Genomic DNA, 19337 nt, shown 5'->3' with positions numbered 1-19337 from the left:
ATTTTGAACTGACTTATCTTCTTCAGAAGGAATCCTTGAAACATTCTGAATGGAAAAACAAACAGAATACCGGTTCATTTCGATGGTTAGAGGTGTGGTTCTAGGGCTGTCAAAATGAAACAATTTTTTTTTATGAGTACATTCTGATACATCCCTCTATACACCAATTTTCTAGGACGGTCATTTTGAACTTGAAAAAAAGGAAGAATATGAGTCATCGTAGTATGAAAATCAATAATGAAATCAAAGATTATAAAACATAATCCTTGGTATGAAATCGGTCTTTTCCTTGCTTAAATTTAGGTAATTTTTCGGTTCGCAGTACTATTATGTATAAGGGAAAATATATTAACCGACTGCAGCATTGATATGAGAGATCGCCGGGAGCAAAAATACGATTATATGACTTGAGGGAATAATATTTCGATTCGAGGAGAATCATACATTGTATGTATTAAAACAAATATGGTCCCATCAGGACAATAGCCTTAATCATGAATCAATTTGGAATGTTAGAACATTACAGTTTGAATATTCCATGAGCTGTGATTTTCTACATCAATGCATTTTAGATTTCAGGATACAGAATATATCATAACATTGAATAATCTTCTGATAGGGCTAGAGCCATACACAATTCAAGAATATTTTAATTCCTCTCTGTACTAAGGCACATGTTTTTGTCCTTTCTTTTGTTTAGTTTTTGATTAATATTTCGTTCTGACAACATATCGGTGTACAATATGTAGGATTTTCGAAATCAATATTATTATTATTAATTTTCCTTAGATAGATCTTCCTTGAACAGTTTTTTTTTTATATTGATACCTGAAAACTCCCACCTGAGAGTGCATAAACCCTTTACTTACTCAAGATGTTTCTATATCTTCCTTCATAAACTAAGTCAATTCAATCGTTTACGAAACTGAACATAAAGTCTCAATGTAGTACACGGAAAAAAACAAATACTTGTTTCAATTCGATATTACTCAATTCAAGCTGATGTTAGATTTCTATATCCCCTACAGGATATCTATTTCAATGGAGATTATCAAATTCTCAGCGCCATTGATTTAAAGGTAAAAAATGATTATTCAATTTAAGTGCGCTCGAGTTTCTGCTGGAGCTTGAAAATATCAAATCTTTGAAGAAATCGGATGAATACTTTTTCAATTTTAGAAATGCCGATTATGATTTTATCAATCGAACATTGCTTGGAATACCATGGACTGAATTGTTAGATTGCAGTGATGTAGATTCTGATGTCGAGACTTTTTACGGTTTTATTTACGATATTATTGAATTATGTGTTCCAAAGTTCAAAGTAAGAAAAAAATTCCCTTCCTATTTCTCTTATCAATCAATTAAACTCATCAAGCGTAAGAATAAAATACACAAAAGGTGGAAGATTTATAAGAATATAGCGGACGAAGTTGAATATAAAACATTACGGTCCTTATGTAAATATAATATTAAAAAAGATTTTATGAAGTATAAAAATATAGCGGAAAACGAAATTAAAATTGATCCTAGGAGGTTTTTTAAGTTTGTTTCCGTCAAAAGTAAAGTTTCCGGTTTTCCCAACTCTATGTCTTTCAAAAATAAAACAGCAAATGGAGGGCAACAAATAAGCGATTTATTTGCTGAATACTTCGAAAGTGTGTATGCTCATTCACATCTCGACAATCAATCTGGTAATACTGATACTCCTGATGAACTCAACAACTATTTTCTTAGTGGAGTTGAAATCGACGTTGGAGATGTGGAAAAGAGTCTTAATTCGTTAAATGTGAACAAGGGTGCAGGACCCGATTTGATACCCAGTTGTTTTATTCGAAACTGTAGCGAAGCACTTTCTATTCCCCTAACTATAATATATAATAAATCATTAAAAACAGGAGTGTTTCCGAAAAAATGGAAGGAGGCTACCATTGTACCTATTTACAAATCAGGTAAAAAGAATTTTATAAACAATTATAGACCTATCAGTAAACTCTGTATTTTTGGTAAAATATTCGAATCAATCGTGTATCCTCACCTCCTTCATCTAGTTCAAACTCAAATAATTCCCGAACAACATGGATTTTTTAAAGGACGGTCCATTGAGACTAATTTAATTACTTTCACTGAATACCTTCTTGAAAGTTTAGATAAAGGCATTCAGGTCGACGCTGTTTACACTGACTTTAGCAAAGCCTTTGATAAAATAAATATTCAATTTCTGATCACCAGGTTGAGGGAGGTTGGAGTATGCGGTTCCCTTTTACGTTGGTTCATATCCTACTTGAATAAAAGATCTCAATATGTTTCAGTAGAGGGATTCAAATCTCGGTATTTCGCACCGACTTCAGGGGTGCCTCAAGGATCCCACCTGGGCCCACTCTTATTTATTATATATATAAACAATATTATAAGGTATTTCAATACTTGTAAAATACTCCTCTTTGCCGACGATCTCAAAATTTACTTCAGAATCAATGACTATAATGATTGTATAACCCTACAGAGAGAACTATGTAAATTTGAGGAATTCTGCAAAAGGAGCGGACTCATACTGAACTTGAGTAAATGTCAGGTGGTCTCTTTCACAAGAAATAAAAATATTATTCTCTTTCCCTACTCAATTCAAGACGTCGTGCTTGGTCGTTCAACTCATGTGAAAGATCTGGGAGTTGTATTTGATTCTAAGCTCAAATTTGATTTACATATCGACCATGTCACCTCATCCTGTAACGTGTTGCTGGGGTTTATACTGAGACAGAGCCAATGGTTTTCCGACCGAAGAACCGCAGTTATTCTCTACTATAATTACGTTTTCAGTAGACTAAATTTTGCCTCTTGTGTTTGGAGTCCCAAATACGACGTATACATAAACCGTCTCGAGAAAATTCAAAGAAGGTTCCTCCGCACTTTGGGGTACAGATACAACTTGAGTCTGACTCGGGGAGATCCCAGTAACTACTCCACTAGATTGAAGTTTTTTAACATGATAAGCCTCGGTGATCGCAGAGTTATTGGCGATATTGTTTTTGTCTCTAAATTGTTGAGCAATCGTGTAGACTCTCAAGACATCACTGGGCTGATTAACTTGCATGCGCCAATTCGAAGATGTAGATATCCGGAAACCTTCCATCTACCTTTAACGCACACCAACAGCGCGAAAAATTCCCCTATTTCCAGGATGCTGCGTCACTGCAATCATCTAAAAGATCAAATCGATGTGTTTTTCCAGAGTGAAAAAACCTTGAAAAATTCACTTAAAAGGGCTTTTCTATCCCGCTATTGAGTTGCCTCACCCCTAGCTCTACATTTGTTATTTTTCTCTTTTTTTTTTTTTTTTCATTGTTCCAATCTTTCACTTATTATTAGGTGTATATATTGGGTATTAGTAATAAGGCACTTTTGTTGATTTTTTGTATTATTACTTTGTGAACACTGATTTGGGTATTGGGTTACCTGTTTGTGTTCCTTGTAAATAAATAAGTAAATAAGTAATAAATAAGTATATATGGAATCACATTTCAAGATCAATTTAGTACTTATTCCAATAAAATGTAATCTTGAATCAAATAAAAAGTTTACTTAATCGCAGTATGTAGGGATTAGAACGAAGTATAACATCTGATTGCATAGAAAATTCGGTAGGATAATATTGAGATTATAATTTCTCAAAGGTAAAGTATCATCTGATTACATTGAGAACTTAGAATACTCATATTGTGAATATGAACTCTTAAAGTGAATCTTCATAATTTTGTTTCCAACTTTGCATCTAATTGAAGTGAGTTAGCATCACATCATAAAGATTATATCAAGCGTTTAAAATAAGATTTTCTTTTTTAATTCGAATATCTGATATTTTTTAAATGAAAATCCTGAGCTTCTATGCAAAGTACTTGATATTTGAATTAGTTTTTCGAATAAGTTTATTCTAAGAGCATAATGATCAATATCGTATTAATTATATTTTCAAAATGAGAATTTTTCGAATGGTCGAATGAACCATTATTAGAAGAAGATTCTCATTTCTGAAATATAATTAATACGATATTGATCATTAGGCTCTTGGAATAAACTTATTCAAAAAACTAATTCAAATATCAAGTACTTTGCATAGAAGCTCAGGATTTTCATTTCAAAAATATCAGATATTTGAATTAAAAAAGAAAATCTTATTTTAAACGCTTGATATAATCAATGATGTGATGCAATACTCACTTCAATTATATGCAAAATTGGAAACAAAACAATATAGGTATCGATTATTATTAAAATAAGATTAAAACATACTTTTTCATGTGGAAAATGATAAGATGACGGAAACGTGAAATTGAAAGGATAGAGATATCCATAGCTGTTCGAGAATTCTCTACAGCAGCTCGCAGTTTTTTTCTATTTTTTGTTCAGCTCAATAATGGTGCCGAATAATTCTGAATATTGATGGGTATGGCAAAAAATACATAATAATTAGACAATTTAAAATCTATTGAATCAAAAATAGTGCATTATAAGGGTCTTCAACGACACAGCTCTATGATTGGAATTAACAAATATAGTAAATACATAAAAAATGGTAATTATATAAAAAATATGTAAAAACGAAAAAAAAATAATTCTGAGTTTTTTGAACACATATCTTTATATGTTTCGAAAAATTAATTCATAAAATAATTAACTGAAAAGTAACATATAGGTATAGGTACATGATCACGAAACTCTGCATAGGAGGACTGCATAGTAATAATAATTCAACCTTTTGATATCGAATATTACAATTTTGTGACGAATGAAACACTTCCTACATTTCGTAAAGTTGTTGGGGATTCGGAAAAAAGTTCTTCAGGCTTTAAGAGCTTGAAAATATTTGTAGTCTCAACTTTGTATTCATAATAATGTTCGCTGAACCCTGTTCTTATTAGCATTAGACAGTTGAAATAAACAACAGTATGTTCAATTTTATTAACCAAAATATTTTTAATTCGGCAGAAATTTGGATAGTTGTCATCAAGAAAATTGTAAACAAGCTCATCATTAGTTTCATACTCAATACACACTTATGTCCACCTCCGAACTATTCGCCTGCATAATGTCACAAAATGAAAAAACAGCAACTCGAGTTTGTGTAGGTAACTCTCTCCCTGAATTATGATCGATTAATTGTACGTAAACGATATCCGAAAGCAAACAGACACTACTGAACACTGGACGGCAGTCTGGACTTCCCCGGAGCTATGAACTAGGTGCTCCGGGGAAGCCCATGCAGGTGTCCCATAAACTTATAGTTTTTATGCAAAGTAATATACTCCATTTGAGACTGAATAATGCCAGCAGATCTCAGATCAAGTAAATCATAGAAATTTGAAGATCATTTTGAGCTTCTGATTATAAAAATATCGTTAGGCTGAACATTCCATATTGCACAATGAAAAATATTATACTTTTCATTCAAGTTGGATAGTTTTGTTTTGAAATGCATGAAATTAAATAGTCTCAATACTGAGATATGGTATATATGAATCAAATTCGTGAAATTTTCAGTTTGAGAATGCGCGGGTATCCTCTGTACAAGGTGGTACAGTCTTATTATAAGAAAACTAGATATTTACCCTGAAAGAGTTGTACAATCTAAAACGAAGAAAATTATTATTTGAACGCAATTGTTTTTGAGGTTTGAAAGGAAAATATTTACTTCAGATGAGAATTTAGGTTGAGAAAATGAAAATGAACATTTGAGCATTTGAAACTTTTCAATACAAAATATTTTTCATCGAATGAGAATATAAACTCTCAGTACAAGTGGAAAAGAATAAGAATATTGGAATATTTCATTTGAGCATTTACTTTTTTCTGTGTAATTTCGAAAGATCCCCATTTTGAACTTACTGTACATAACTTCCATGGGGAAAAATTGTTGGGCAGTGAACATGAGAAAGACTCGAAGTTGATATTAATGCAGTTTTAGGTCTAACCATAGACTTAATAAAGCGTATATTATGGTCCGGTTAGTCGTCTTTCGTTTTGCATTTTTGGCGGACACGGACGGGCGGCGTCGGCGGTTTTCGAAGAAACAGAGAATTCCCGAACTTCTAAATCAGCTGATTTTTCCCTCTTATGGTCCGAGAGCTGGCAGCAAAAACAACTACCTCATAAGATACCAAAGGTTTCGGTTGGCACTTTGATTCAACTTTATAATGTGAACTTGAAACCGTCCGTCTGCCGTGCGTGAGTGGTCGCCTTATTGGATTAAAAAAAATTGAAAAGATGAGAAAAATCGATTAGAACTTCCTCATCATCCAAAATTCCTGAAAAGGTCAAAACTTGTTACGCTCAATTCCTCCTGTCGATTTTATTGATGAGCAGTGTATGTATGGTCTGATCCGAATTCTGTTTATCTAGCGTATATTCGCTTTACTCACTCGCAGCCGGAGTTCGAACAAATCAGATTTTTTCCATATTTCGTATGTTATTGTTCTTTTTTTGTATGAATTTTCCTTCAGGGCCCACGACTAGAATAAATGTCATTGTCAAGGTAGCAATAAGACGAGGATAATCAGATATGTATATCTTCAGAGATTTCCTTCGGGGATTTAACCCTTTCACCTTAAAGGCAAATTTTATACTAGAGCATAGCAATTCATAAATTGGCTGAACTCGTTAATCGAGGATTTATCCTATAAATTTCCCGTTACCTCACGTCAACCCCCCCTCACCAACAAGGGGTTTTTATAATTTATTATATTCTCCAATCACCGATTTCCTGCTTAATCATCGACTGTATTGTCATATTTTGGTGGAAATTGAAGCAGAGGATCACTTTTTCGGCTACATAGAACGAGAATACCTAGGGATAAGTACTCCTCAGGGGACCTGTATAATATCTGTATATTTCTGAATTGAAATATTGAAAAGAAGTAGAGATAGTGTTAGATAGAAAATATAAGTAGGTGAGGTATTACAGTTGGATAGTATTTAGAAATTTAGGATAGGATATTGAATGATAGAATAATAGTTAGAATAGATTAGAGATAGGGGTAAGAAGGATAAGCATTAGAGTAGTAGTTAGGAGTTTTACTGATTGGATCAATACATTTGGTTAGTTTTAAATAAAGGTGGCCAGATATTCAAATTACCTGGCGCCCACAAATTAATTTAACTTACCCCATGCTCAAGAGGTTACCCCACCCTGAATAAGCTCGCTGGTCACCTTTTTTGTTATATCGATCCAAATTTAGGGAATCTTTTTTTTGTAACAAACTCACCATGAAACATTCCAAGGATTGTGAAATGATCAAAGCAACCAAAAGGCTCTAATATATTATAAAAGAAATATGTTTCCACTGTAAGTTTTTAGTGGAATATTTACAAGGTTAGCAAACGTTTCTGAACTCGTCCATTCTGGGATGACTGTAAATTCATTGTCGAGCAATGAAAGTTTTTGAAACGCGCCGTATGTGAAGAATTTAAACGAAATTGATCTTGTGACCTCCTGACAGACGCTATGTGGTACAAGTAGTATAAATTTGTAAAAGGACGAATACTGACGTCTGTCATTAGGATCTTCTGCGCGTTTGTTCAAATTCAAAACAATAGCATTCCCCATCTAGGTCCTGAACTCGCCCCACTGTGCTCGGCTTTCAATAAAATATATATTTTATTGGATAAAAAAATACTTGAATGTTTTGATGACTATACCTACGATTTGGAATGATTATTCAAATATTAGTCATCAATCATAAGCCTGAAGAAGAAATTTGAAATATCGAAACTTTGTGCTGATGAATAAGTTGTTCCATATGACTGAGAAAATTGTTCACCTAGTTTATATTAGGAAAGATACAAGCCTTCCTCCCGTAAAATTCAGTACTATCTCTATTTTCAGAAGTTGCACTTCAACATGTATCTTTAGCTCTTAGAGGTGAAGTAGGTTGGGAAGTAGCAACACCCCTAACAGAAATAGGATGGAGAATTAGAAAACATTATTACCATCTCAAGAACAAAAATGCACCAAGTAGGGAATTTTGGGCGAGTTGGACAGATTTTGGACCAGATAAATATTTGGACGATAAAGACATGCACAGTTTTTTCAAGAGTTTATCGCAATTACAGGTATGTGAAACAATGATAGAAATAAGCATCGATCTATCTAAATATCTTTAATTTTCAGCACCCTTTCATTCATCCCGTAGAGATGTGTTTATGTAATGATGTTGGAGGTTTAGTTGTCAGAACTTACCAAAAAGATGGAACTTTGAGAGATCTTTTGTGCAATTCTAAACCAAAGCAATCTTTTCTGAAGAAGTATGGAAATCCGAAGGGGCACAAACACTTAGGAGAAAGTCAGATAGCATTATATGGTAGACAAATACTTGAAGCTTTATCATTTATGCATGATAAGGGAATACCTTATGGTGCGTAGGTACTTATTTTACATTTAATTGAATCTGATGTATGAGTTTATTTTCAGGTCATTTACACACAGGAAATGTAGTCATAGAAAACGGTAGGGTCAAATTATTGGACATAGAAAATGGTGTTCTTGGAGTGCCATCATTTTATAGACCTTATTTCATGCAGCATAGAAAGATAAGTAGTTTGGAAGCTATTGATGTGTATTGTTTTGGACACACATTGTATGAAATGACATTTGGTGCTCCGTTACATGAAAGTATAGTAGAAAACTTTCCAGATTGTGCTCCACCAATAAGTGAGTTGAAGTTTCCCTTATTTTAATACAATTGTCATTTAATCACTATCGAGCGTTTAATGTCGCCGAGGAAATTGAATTCAAACTTGGGGTTTGCAAGGATCAAACTGTATAACTCTTTTCGAAACTAACACGCCAGTGAAAGCGGTTCTCTGAAAATTGACAATAACAGTTAATGCAATCAATCGGAGAATGCTCATAGGTACGCAAAATAGCTTGAAACTTAGTCAAATTACACCCTTTATGTATACAAACACATTAGTTTTTGTTTCAGTAAAAAATACCTAGTAGTTTGGATTGTACAGCCCGTGAATATTCAATTCCTCTACGGGAATGGTAGGCCTCTGTGTGACATCATAGTGCAACACTTTTCGCACGCTCACTAACGTGCGTGTAGTAGTGATACTACACTCGGCCGCAGTTGTGAACGCACTTCGCACCTTAGTGGATTGATTACAGCGTAGTGCTTCGTATTCGCATTATTTATACTGATACTATCAAATTTAGTGAATGAATTCTTCCATCAGTGTGTCAAAAATTAATGTGATCGAGAATGAGAAACACACTATTTCTAGTTAAAAAACTTCATTTTACTCTGTAGGCGATCGATTTCGGTTTTCGAAAACCATCATCAGGCCAGCTGAAAAATCAACAATATTTCAGACAAATACAATAACATTCCTTCATTATAACACATTGAGGTTATGAAAGTAATTATGGAAAGGCAACATACCGTCAATCGAAGTAAAATGTGAAAGATGTTAACCATCTAATCATGAAAAATTTCGTAAAAACAAATCCCCTTTATTATCGTGATCAGGAAAGGCGTATAATGCAAAACAGCGTGGGATTAAGTTAATCTATGGTATGGGGATACAGGAAACGGAAAATGGAACTGTCATAATCAAAAACGGGACTTCAAAAATACGGCGGGAAAATTCAAAATCAGTCAAATGAAAGGGGATATAAGCTTGAAGATATTCTTGGATGTACTGAAATCCTAAGTGTTGTTTAAAAGACGATTACTGTTTTTCTTCTTCAATATTTCATATTGTTCAAAAAGGGTTAATTTAAAGTAATTATTCTCAGCATGTAAAATTTCTAGGTTGAAATCTGTTTTATGATTATGTTCCATAAGGTGTTCTCCGAGAGATGAATGAGGTCTATTTTTCTGGTGTTCGTTAAATCTTTTCTTCATGTTTCTATATAAAAGGATTCGCAATCCGCACATGAAATCTTATAAACTCCGCTAAATTGTTCTTTGTCAGATTTAGTCTTGCAGTTAACCAACATATTCTTTAGGGTTTTATGTCGCTTATTAGTGATGTGAAAATTATATTTTCTTAGAGTTGTAGACAATTTGTGATTTGAACTCACATAAAAACATAAAAAGTTGTTGAAATAAAATATCCTTTATCTAATATATGAGGACCCTGGTATCAAAGTCGGCAATCTCCACTTTTTGTCGAAATTGAGTTAAATACATAATATTTCTCAATTTTTCGCGCTACATCTGAACATATGGTTCGCGTGTGTCAAGAAAGTCTATATCCCATTAAAAAACCACTTTGAAACTTCGTCTGAGAATCAAACCTGGCAATCTCCAAGACCCGCTTAGAATCAAAGCCGGCAATGTCCGTTCTGGCCAATCAGCACTGTGTGTCGTGACGTTCCTAATTCATCTGAATTCCGAGCGTCAATTCCGTTCGTTTTTGCAAACCTTCAAAAGTGTACTTAGAAAAGGAAAAACCCTTCACATGATTGAACCGGTCATCATAAAAAGTGGTCTGAAACAAGCCTATATGTTGAAACTTAAAGATGTTGACAAACTTCTTGCAACACACTTTGGGGCTACCTGGAGATCAATTGAAGAACTAGATTTTTATGCAAAAATCTTTTCTAATGGAACTCTCGAGTCAGGGCAAGCAGGCCAGAAAGAAGAAAACGCATTGCCAGACATGGAAGAATCAGGAGCAGATGGAGAAACCTGTCAATTTATCGAAGAAATACCCTCTGTATATGTATAATAAATAATATTTTTGATTACATGTTTTCTTGGAATTATTTCAATATTGTTATTATTCTATTCGTGAATCTTTTTCAAAACACTTGATATTCAGATCCCAACTGATTTCAGTAGAAACTTTGGTATCAAATCCGGCAAAATCCAATAGTCACTATCAAACACGGCATTCTCCATTCATTTTTTCTCATTTTTTCGAAAACGAAAAAGAAATTAGGCATAATAACTTCATTATTCAATGGAGTTTAGTATTTTATTCCGTTAGAAACTACGCACGCAGTTAAATATGAAACAATATGGACGTAGCCGTTTTTTGCGCTTTACTCAAATAGGAACACGGTGGAGATTGCCGCCTTTGATATTAGGGTCCTCATATGTGGGTAGATTGTTTTAACTGTCAGTTTTCTTTTTATAGATATAACAATGTCGTCCAAAAATTCATCTTTGTACTGTTTGTTTTTCCCAATCTAATATATGGTCTTTAACTCTTTTTTATAGTCTTCTTTAGATAAGGGGACATTAAGAAGTCTCCTGAACAAAAATATGAAGGCCGCTCTCTTTGCAGGGGGTGCATGGTATGAATTGTAAGGTATGATCGAATCAGTTTGAGTGGGTTTTCTGTATATGTTGAAGGAGAAAACATTGTCCATATTTAAGGTTATAGTCAGGTCAAGAAAATTGATAGAATTCGATAAAGACCTCTCCAAGGAAAATTTGATTTTAAATTTAGAATTTAACGAACACCAGAAAAATAGACCTCATTCATCTCTTGAGGAACACCTTATGGAACATAATCATAAAACAGATTTCAACAACCTAGAAATTTCACATGCTGAGAATAATTACTTTGAATTAACCCTTCTTGAACAATATGCAATATTAAAGAAGAAAAACAGTAATCGTCTTTTAAACAACACTTTGGATTTCAGTACATCCAAAAATATCTTCAAGCTTATATCCCCTTTCATTTGACTGATTTTGAATTTTCCCGCCGTATTTTTGAAGTCTCCTTTTTGATTATGACAGTTCCATTTTCCGTTTCCTGTATCCCCATACCATAGATTAATTTAATCCCACGCTCTTCTGCATTATATGCCTTTCCTGATCACGATAATATAGAGGATTTGTTTTTACGAAATTTTTCATGATTAGATGGTTAACATCTTTCACATTTTACTTCGATTGACGGTATGTTGCACACACCTGCCTTTCTATAATTACTTTCATAACCTCAATGTGTTATAATCATAGATAAATGAAACAGGAGATAGAGCATCTGTGGAAAAAAGCGTTCACGAAATCCTGCCATAAATATCAATTTGGATTTATTGGGTGGGGGAAGTGGACAGGGGCGGATTAAGCATTAGAGACGGGACATTGTGAATATTTCAATTAGTCACCAATAATTTCATATCAAATGAAAATAAAATATGTTTCAAGGAAAGGATTTTGAAGTACCTATCTTGTACCCACTAATTATAGAGAGTTATACCTGATAATATTATACAAAAACACTTGATGGAAAAACAATTTATTTCATCAACAATGGTACAATCTTATAGTTATTATTGTCGATTAAAACATAAATCTAGCCTACAAACAGATTCAAAATTGTTTTCACTATACATATATAAATGACTACTTACTAATCACTACCTGAATAATACACTAATAACTATATACTAAAAACCAGAAAATAATGTAAGCTTGTTATAAAAATTTCTCTTGCTATGACTTTTATCAAACAAGTTCTTATTATGATGGTGAATTCTCAGATCGATATATGTAGAAGCAACTAATTTGATTAAATTGGTAAAATGGGAATCTAAGGCAGTTTGTTCCTTGAAATGATCCTCAAGTTTTTCAAACAGATTTTGATGATTAAAAAAGTTTTGTAACACTTGTGTTAGTAATGTACCAATATTTGTGGGAACATTTCTGCTTAGCGTATGCTGTAAATGTTTTTCTGCAGCTCTACATATCAGAATTACATCCTCTGAGGGATAGGTTAAAGAATTTTGTCTTTCTTTTTGGTAAATAAATGAGATTAAATAATCAGCCCTATCACCTACAAGACCCCCAATGCACTCTTCACATTTTAAACGTCGCATGATTTTATATACAACAAATCCGAATATATATATAATTACTGCTTCTTTGTATTCAGACAAACTTGTACAAAAATTTTGCAAAAAGTTGTAAACGTGTTGTGATACATTTTCGTCCTCTTCTTCAGCGATCCATTCCCTGCCACATGATTTATTAATTACTTCATATGGTTGCATAACCGAAATCATTTCTAATGGTATACAATTACCCATAAAAGAATCCCTTAATTCTAGGTGGAGCATCATTTTTTTATAGGCAGATTTGAACTGAATAGACGTAGGATTATTGTTATAACCCCCCATAGATCTAATCAAGCCGAAAAATAATTCCACATGATCTTGGCTCAGTTTATATGTTGGAATATACACTAATAAATTTGTTACAACCAATTGTTTGTACAAATGTTTCAAACTTTCGATACAGAATAAAAATCCAAGAATGCCCATCTTTCTTCTACTTTCGATGAGAGGTTTGTTATCTGCTAATTTCAACGATTTCAAATAATATGAGGTTTCTGTTAAAGTATTTTCAATGTACTCATAATTTCTTGCATTCAAAGGCTCTTTATAATATTTCTGATGCATATTTCTTGAATTGAGAATATCGAACAAATTATTTATAATATTATTCTGATGAATTTAACGGTAGCTGCAGAACCTTTGAATTCTTCGATCTTTAAGGTTTCATTCAAGAATTCTAACGCATGTGCTACAGAGCCACTGAATAGTTGCGTTGCCAATCGAACTTTCATCTTTTGATTTTTATACAACACATGTGATTTTCTTAATTTATTGCTCAAATGAACACCTTCCTTCTCCTGAAGTTCATTTAATTTTAAAATACCGGGTGTCCCAGAGCTTTTAGGCCAGCAAATATCTCAGTTACCTGCGGAAAAAAAAAATTGAAAAAAATACTTGTCGTAGGAGACCATACGCTCTTTCATGCAGCATAGCAAAATCCACCCCCTGACAAACAACCCCGAGAAACCACCCCTAACTTTTGTTTTTCAAATGGCACCCCCATGTTTGTTGTGCTTCAACTTACAGTTCTTTTCATTTCTCATTCAATGATGTATCATGGTAGCTAGAATGGCATGCAGAATTATGGAAAATAAAAATACAAATGAAATACGAATTTATACGCTCAGCTGTATTGTTACTGCAACATTATACTAAAGAAAATGTTTTATAACATAAATTATAATAAACAAAAAGTTCTAACATTTTATTGACTCTTTTTTTTCAACATCCACTTTTTCTTGTCTCTACAATGTGGACTAATTCGATCAGTCCAATTAACAGTACCCACTAACGAATTCAATTTTATCGAGTGACTATCTTTACAACTACATATTATGATATATCATTGATTGAGAATTAAAAAGAGCTGTCAGTTGAAGCCAAACAAACATGGGGGTGCCATTTGAAAAACAAAAGTTAGGGGTGGTTTCTCGTTGGTTGTTTGTCAGGGGGTGGATTTTGCTATGCTGCATGAAAGAGCGTATGGTCTCCTACGACAAGTATTTTTTTCAATTTTTTTTTTCCGCAGGTAACTGAGATATCTGCTGGCCTAAAAGCTCTGGGACACCCGGTATACTCCCACTTAATCTTCTCACCATTTTCATCTATTAAAATTTTTTTATCCCCTAAAGTATTTCGTATTCATTTGATCATGTGACAGGGATCAAAGAATACCGCTATTTCTCGCCGTGAAGTAGGATCAATAAATGTAGATTTCATATTATTAGTAGCCAAATCACAACCTAATCCTTTTGCCATCGTTACATTATTTGCTGCTCCATCAAATGTTACCGATGTAACGAATATACCCGTTTCATATATGAAATTAAGACACTGAACAATTAAATTTTGCTTTTGTATACCCGTTAAACTATCGATCAAAAAATACCCTAAAGGAAGCTTCCAGGATTGGTTTATGCATACAAGCATGAAAACATATGCCTCCTTAGCAACAGCATTGTAATCGTTTTGACTTTCAATTCCAAAGTCTACATGGCCATGAGTTTTTTTTCCATCCCACTGAATTTGCTGACGGATCGCCATTTCGTCTATAGTTATATTGCAAATCAATTTATAAGAGGTGTTTCGAACTTTTAGTTTTAGCAAGTCAAATATTTCTGATGTGAATCCTGCCTCCCCATTCAAATTTTTATACCACCTCGCAAGCGTTTTCGGGTGGGGAAGAGCAGAATTAAAAGTTCTTCCTACAAAATTGTAGGCTTTAACCGAGTAGTAATGAAGAGTGAGGGCGAATTGTTTGAGTTCATTGCCGTATTTCCCTGTTTTATCCAACTGTCTTTGAAGAAATTCTTCATTGGGTCCTATTTGCCTTAGCATCTCCAAACTTTCATCTTGAATTTTTCCTTTTAAGGAATTGATGACAGCTTGTAGGGTGGCAACTCTTTTTTTGAAATATTCTCGGCTCACTCTGAGTCTCTTTATCGTCTTTCTGGCCTTCATCAGCTGCTTTTTTAATTTCTCTTCTCTGCTAGTTCGTTTCTGCAACAAAATTTCAAATGGAATTTAACTTGAGAAAAATAAGAAGCTTTATAACAGAGGAGGTGCATGTGAGTTCAAAGCCGATCGAATGGGTGATGACAAAACGCGATTCGTTAGCAGGGGCGTAAGATAGACAACGTTTGAAGTTATACAGAAAATAATTTTAAATTTTGAGCAAAAACGTTGATTATCTGATTACTATGCCATTGGACATGCTGAAGATAATTTAACGAGTTAGTAGATTGGAAGTAAATTATTCAAATTCATCACACGGTACATTCTTATGAGGGCTACGCAATGCGTAGCGTTTGGCGATACTTTTTTTGGACCCTGTATAGCTATGTATCTTACTTGTTTTCTCCTCGTACTATAAGGTGTTTTCACTCCTTCGAATTCTGAACTGCAATTCATTTCTGGTGGCAGATCGATATTGTTCACAATTTCTTCACAAACCCCAGTACTGCTGAGAGGTCTAGCACAGTATGTGCTAACATTCTATAGAAATATAAGATTGTTAAAGCATTCAGTATCAATGGAAGAACTGAAGAAAGGGATAAATACCCTAAAAAATGGCAAAGCAGCAGGATGTGACAGAATAACAGCAGAAATGTTGAAATACCTAGGAGAAAAAGGAACCGAAATGCTATTGGAAATTGTTCAGAGGGCATGGACAGAAGAAATAGTACCACTGGATTGGCAAACATCTTTGATAGTACCAGTACACAAGAAGGGGGTTGTGCAAGAATGTAACAACTATAGGGGTATCACTCTGTTGAGCTCAGCTATGAAAGTTTTTGAGAGAATACTGGATGGAAAAATAAGAGAGAAGATTGAAACAAAACTAGAGGAAACGCAAAGCGGCTTCAGAAAGGGAAGAAGTATACAAGACCACATATTCACGTTGAAAATACTGATTGAGAGGGCGAAACAAAAAGATGGTAGGATATACATGGGTTTTGTGGATTTGGTGAAGGCTTTTGACAGAGTTAAAAGAAGGAAACTATGGAAAATTCTGGAAGAGAGGGGAATGAACAAGAAAATTATAAGACTTGTTAAGAATGTGTATGAATTGAACAGGAATAGAATTATCAGCCACAACCGAACATCTGGAGAATTCAGTACAAAAATAGGTTTAAGACAAGGAGGTAGTTTGAGCCCTGTGCTGTTCACAATATTTATGGATGAGATTCTGAAGGAGTGCACAAGAAGATCGAAGAAATTTCAAGTCGGGTACAGAAACTTGAAGAGAGTGGTAATATCAGAATGTGCCTTCGTGGACGATATTGTTATCGTTGCTGAGAGTGAGAGAGATCTACAGACAAATATGGACATCTGGAATGCGGTGTTGAAGGAATTCGGAATGGAAATGAACAAGGAAAAAACAAAAGTTATGGTGGTGAGCAACTCTCAGGAAATCGTTGACGTACAGATAGAAGGAGTAAGATTGGAGCAGGTGACATCTTTCAAATACTTAGGAGTGCAAATAGAAGAAAATGGAAAACAAGATCTGGAAATAAACAGTAGATTGGAAAGCACATTGAAGATATACCTTGCCATGAATGAGAACTTCCTGAGTAGGAAAGAAAAATCAAGAAGTACTAAGATGAATGTATACAAAGCGATTTATAGACCAATACTTACATTCGCGTGCGAATCGTGGGTACTTGATAGAAGACAGAAAAGCAGGATGCAGGCAATGGAAATGAAATATCTGAGAAAAGTGAGGGGAATAACAAGGATGCACAGGGTGAGAAACGATCTTATCAGGGAAGACATCGGAATAGAACCTCTGCAGGATTTCATAGAGAAGAGACAATTGAGTTGGTGGGGACATCTGAATAGAATGAATCACGAAAGACCTGCTAGAAAAGTATGGGAAGCAAAGGTTACGGGAAAAAGAAGGCGCGGAAGACCGGTTACTACCTGGGACAAGCAAATGGGGAAGATAATTGGAGAAAGGGGACAAACTTGGGAAAGAGCAAGGAAGATGACAGCCAACAAGAAGGAATGGTCGAAGTTCGTTTACGAGGGAAGAATTTAATATTAGTTTTTGTTATTATACCCTACACCATTTCATGGTAGAAGGGAATCGATTATATATATATATATATATAAAGCATTCAGAATCTCGTTTTTTTGTTCATCTTGGAATCTATGGAGGTTTATACAAAAAGGCATGATATATTATAAAAATTAGCTAATCTGCCAAATTTCAAGAAGTTCATGAAAGATCGCTAACAAGATTACAAACAAATTGACATCTAGACAAGAAAGCGAAGTCTTTAAAAGTGGTAAAATATCTTACCTCACTCGGAACGGCATCTTTTTTCAAATTAACAGAAAAAGGCGATTTCTCCAAATCATATGCCGCTTTACTAAAGTGCAAATTGCAAATAGTAGAGTAAGTATATATTTCTGTCTTTTCAAGACCCAGTGCAACTCTCCACTGCTCTCGTCTTATCTCATTTTTGGGAAAACTAAAATTCAAAACAATTATTTCAACGCTTGATATATAATCCCAACATTTCAATGTATAAATCATTAGAAAGCATTCAAAAAGAATTCGGCCCTGGAGTCCCCTGACTCCCTCCCCTAATTTCATGATATGATGTACTTAAACACGAATAAAATATCAAAAACTTACCGGAATAAGTGAATCGCTTTCCTGTCTCGTGCACAAATTGCACTTTTATAGTAAATACAGTCTTTCACGGCACATCGTGGCATATTTTCCAAAATATTACGACGTAAACGATTGAAATAATATTTTGACAATTACAAAAGCACAAGCCGTCTTAAAAATTTAAACGCGATTAGGAGGGGAATACAAGCAAAAATTAATTTCATTGGGGGTTTGTTGGAGTAGGAATTTCGAGAAAAATGAACAGTCTGGGAAATAGCTTATGCTCCATCTATTAAATCTATGGTTATAATGAAGGAATGTTATTGTATTTGTCTGAAATATTGTTGATTTTTCAGCTGGCCTGATGATGGTTTTTGAAAACCGAAATCCATCGCCTACAGAGTAAAATAAAGTTTTTTAACTAGAAATAGTGTGTTCCTCATTCTCAATCACATTAATACTATCAAAGTTTATATTCAATACCATGAGTGACGGATTTGAACAGAGGAAATCAGATAATCAACCCAAAATAGCTTAAAACAGGGTTTAAAGCCCGTTTGCAACAGCTGAGAATACTCTAGAAAATTTACTCGCGAATTCATGCGCCGTGAATTATGTACCGTTACATACGCACTTTCGGTAGAATTCTCTGTTCAGTTGCATACAAAATAATCTCTGCCGTGTTCTTACCAAAATTAGGAAGAGAATTCTCGGCTGTTACAAACGGGCTTTAGTTGAGAAAAATGAACAATATTCTTCTTAAATTTTTTTTCTCTGAAAATGTAGACTTTCGAGAGCCGAAATCAAAATTATACTATCAAATCATTTCACAAAATCATTTGACAAAATCCAAGTTGTTTTCAAAGGTGAGGTTTTTTTTGACAGAAGGTAGAACTCATCAAAATAAGTCGTTTAACCAAGAATTGTCTATATAAAATATCCAAGATGGCTGAGATATAACCACTAGAAGTTCGACAAAATTTCATTGAATTTTAAGTTCGGGACTATGGAAGGTGACTCCGGCATCGCAAAAAAGAAACAAAACATAAACTTATGGCTGGACAATGAATGGTCCAGTACCAAGTTCATCGGATTAGATGCATCAGGTCACTTTTGAGAGAATCGTGCAATTTATGTCGAAAAAAATATATAGAAAATCGAAGCAGTTTCTTGAAAATGCTTATGTTAGTTTTGTGGAAAAAGTTCTGTGATGTTTCCCCATTTCATCCCATTTTTACGGCGTCTGTTGGAATATTCGAACAAGAAGATTGTAATGCCCATTGTGGAAAAAAATCGTGAATAATTTAGACAAATTTTGTTGGTGAGATTTTGTATTAGTATTATTCTATTTTTTACACT

The 19337-nt window shown here is 34.0% G+C and overlaps 1 protein-coding gene across 1 annotated transcript in view; it reads left to right on the top strand.

Annotated features, from left to right (window-relative positions):
* Positions 1-19337, top strand: part of LOC123306649 (PX domain-containing protein kinase-like protein) — a 39675-nt gene that overhangs the window by 14306 nt on the left and 6032 nt on the right. Inside the window, exons 5-7 of the mRNA XM_044888747.1 lie at positions 7880-8106; positions 8165-8408; positions 8465-8704. Coding sequence (XP_044744682.1) covers positions 7880-8106; positions 8165-8408; positions 8465-8704 — 711 coding nt within the window. The remainder of the gene's footprint in view (positions 1-7879; positions 8107-8164; positions 8409-8464; positions 8705-19337) is intronic.

This window comes from Coccinella septempunctata, chromosome 2 (genome assembly GCF_907165205.1).
Source record: "Coccinella septempunctata chromosome 2, icCocSept1.1, whole genome shotgun sequence".
Lineage (NCBI taxonomy): Eukaryota > Metazoa > Arthropoda > Insecta > Coleoptera > Coccinellidae > Coccinella > Coccinella septempunctata.
This window is presented reverse-complemented; position numbering and strand designations above follow the sequence as displayed.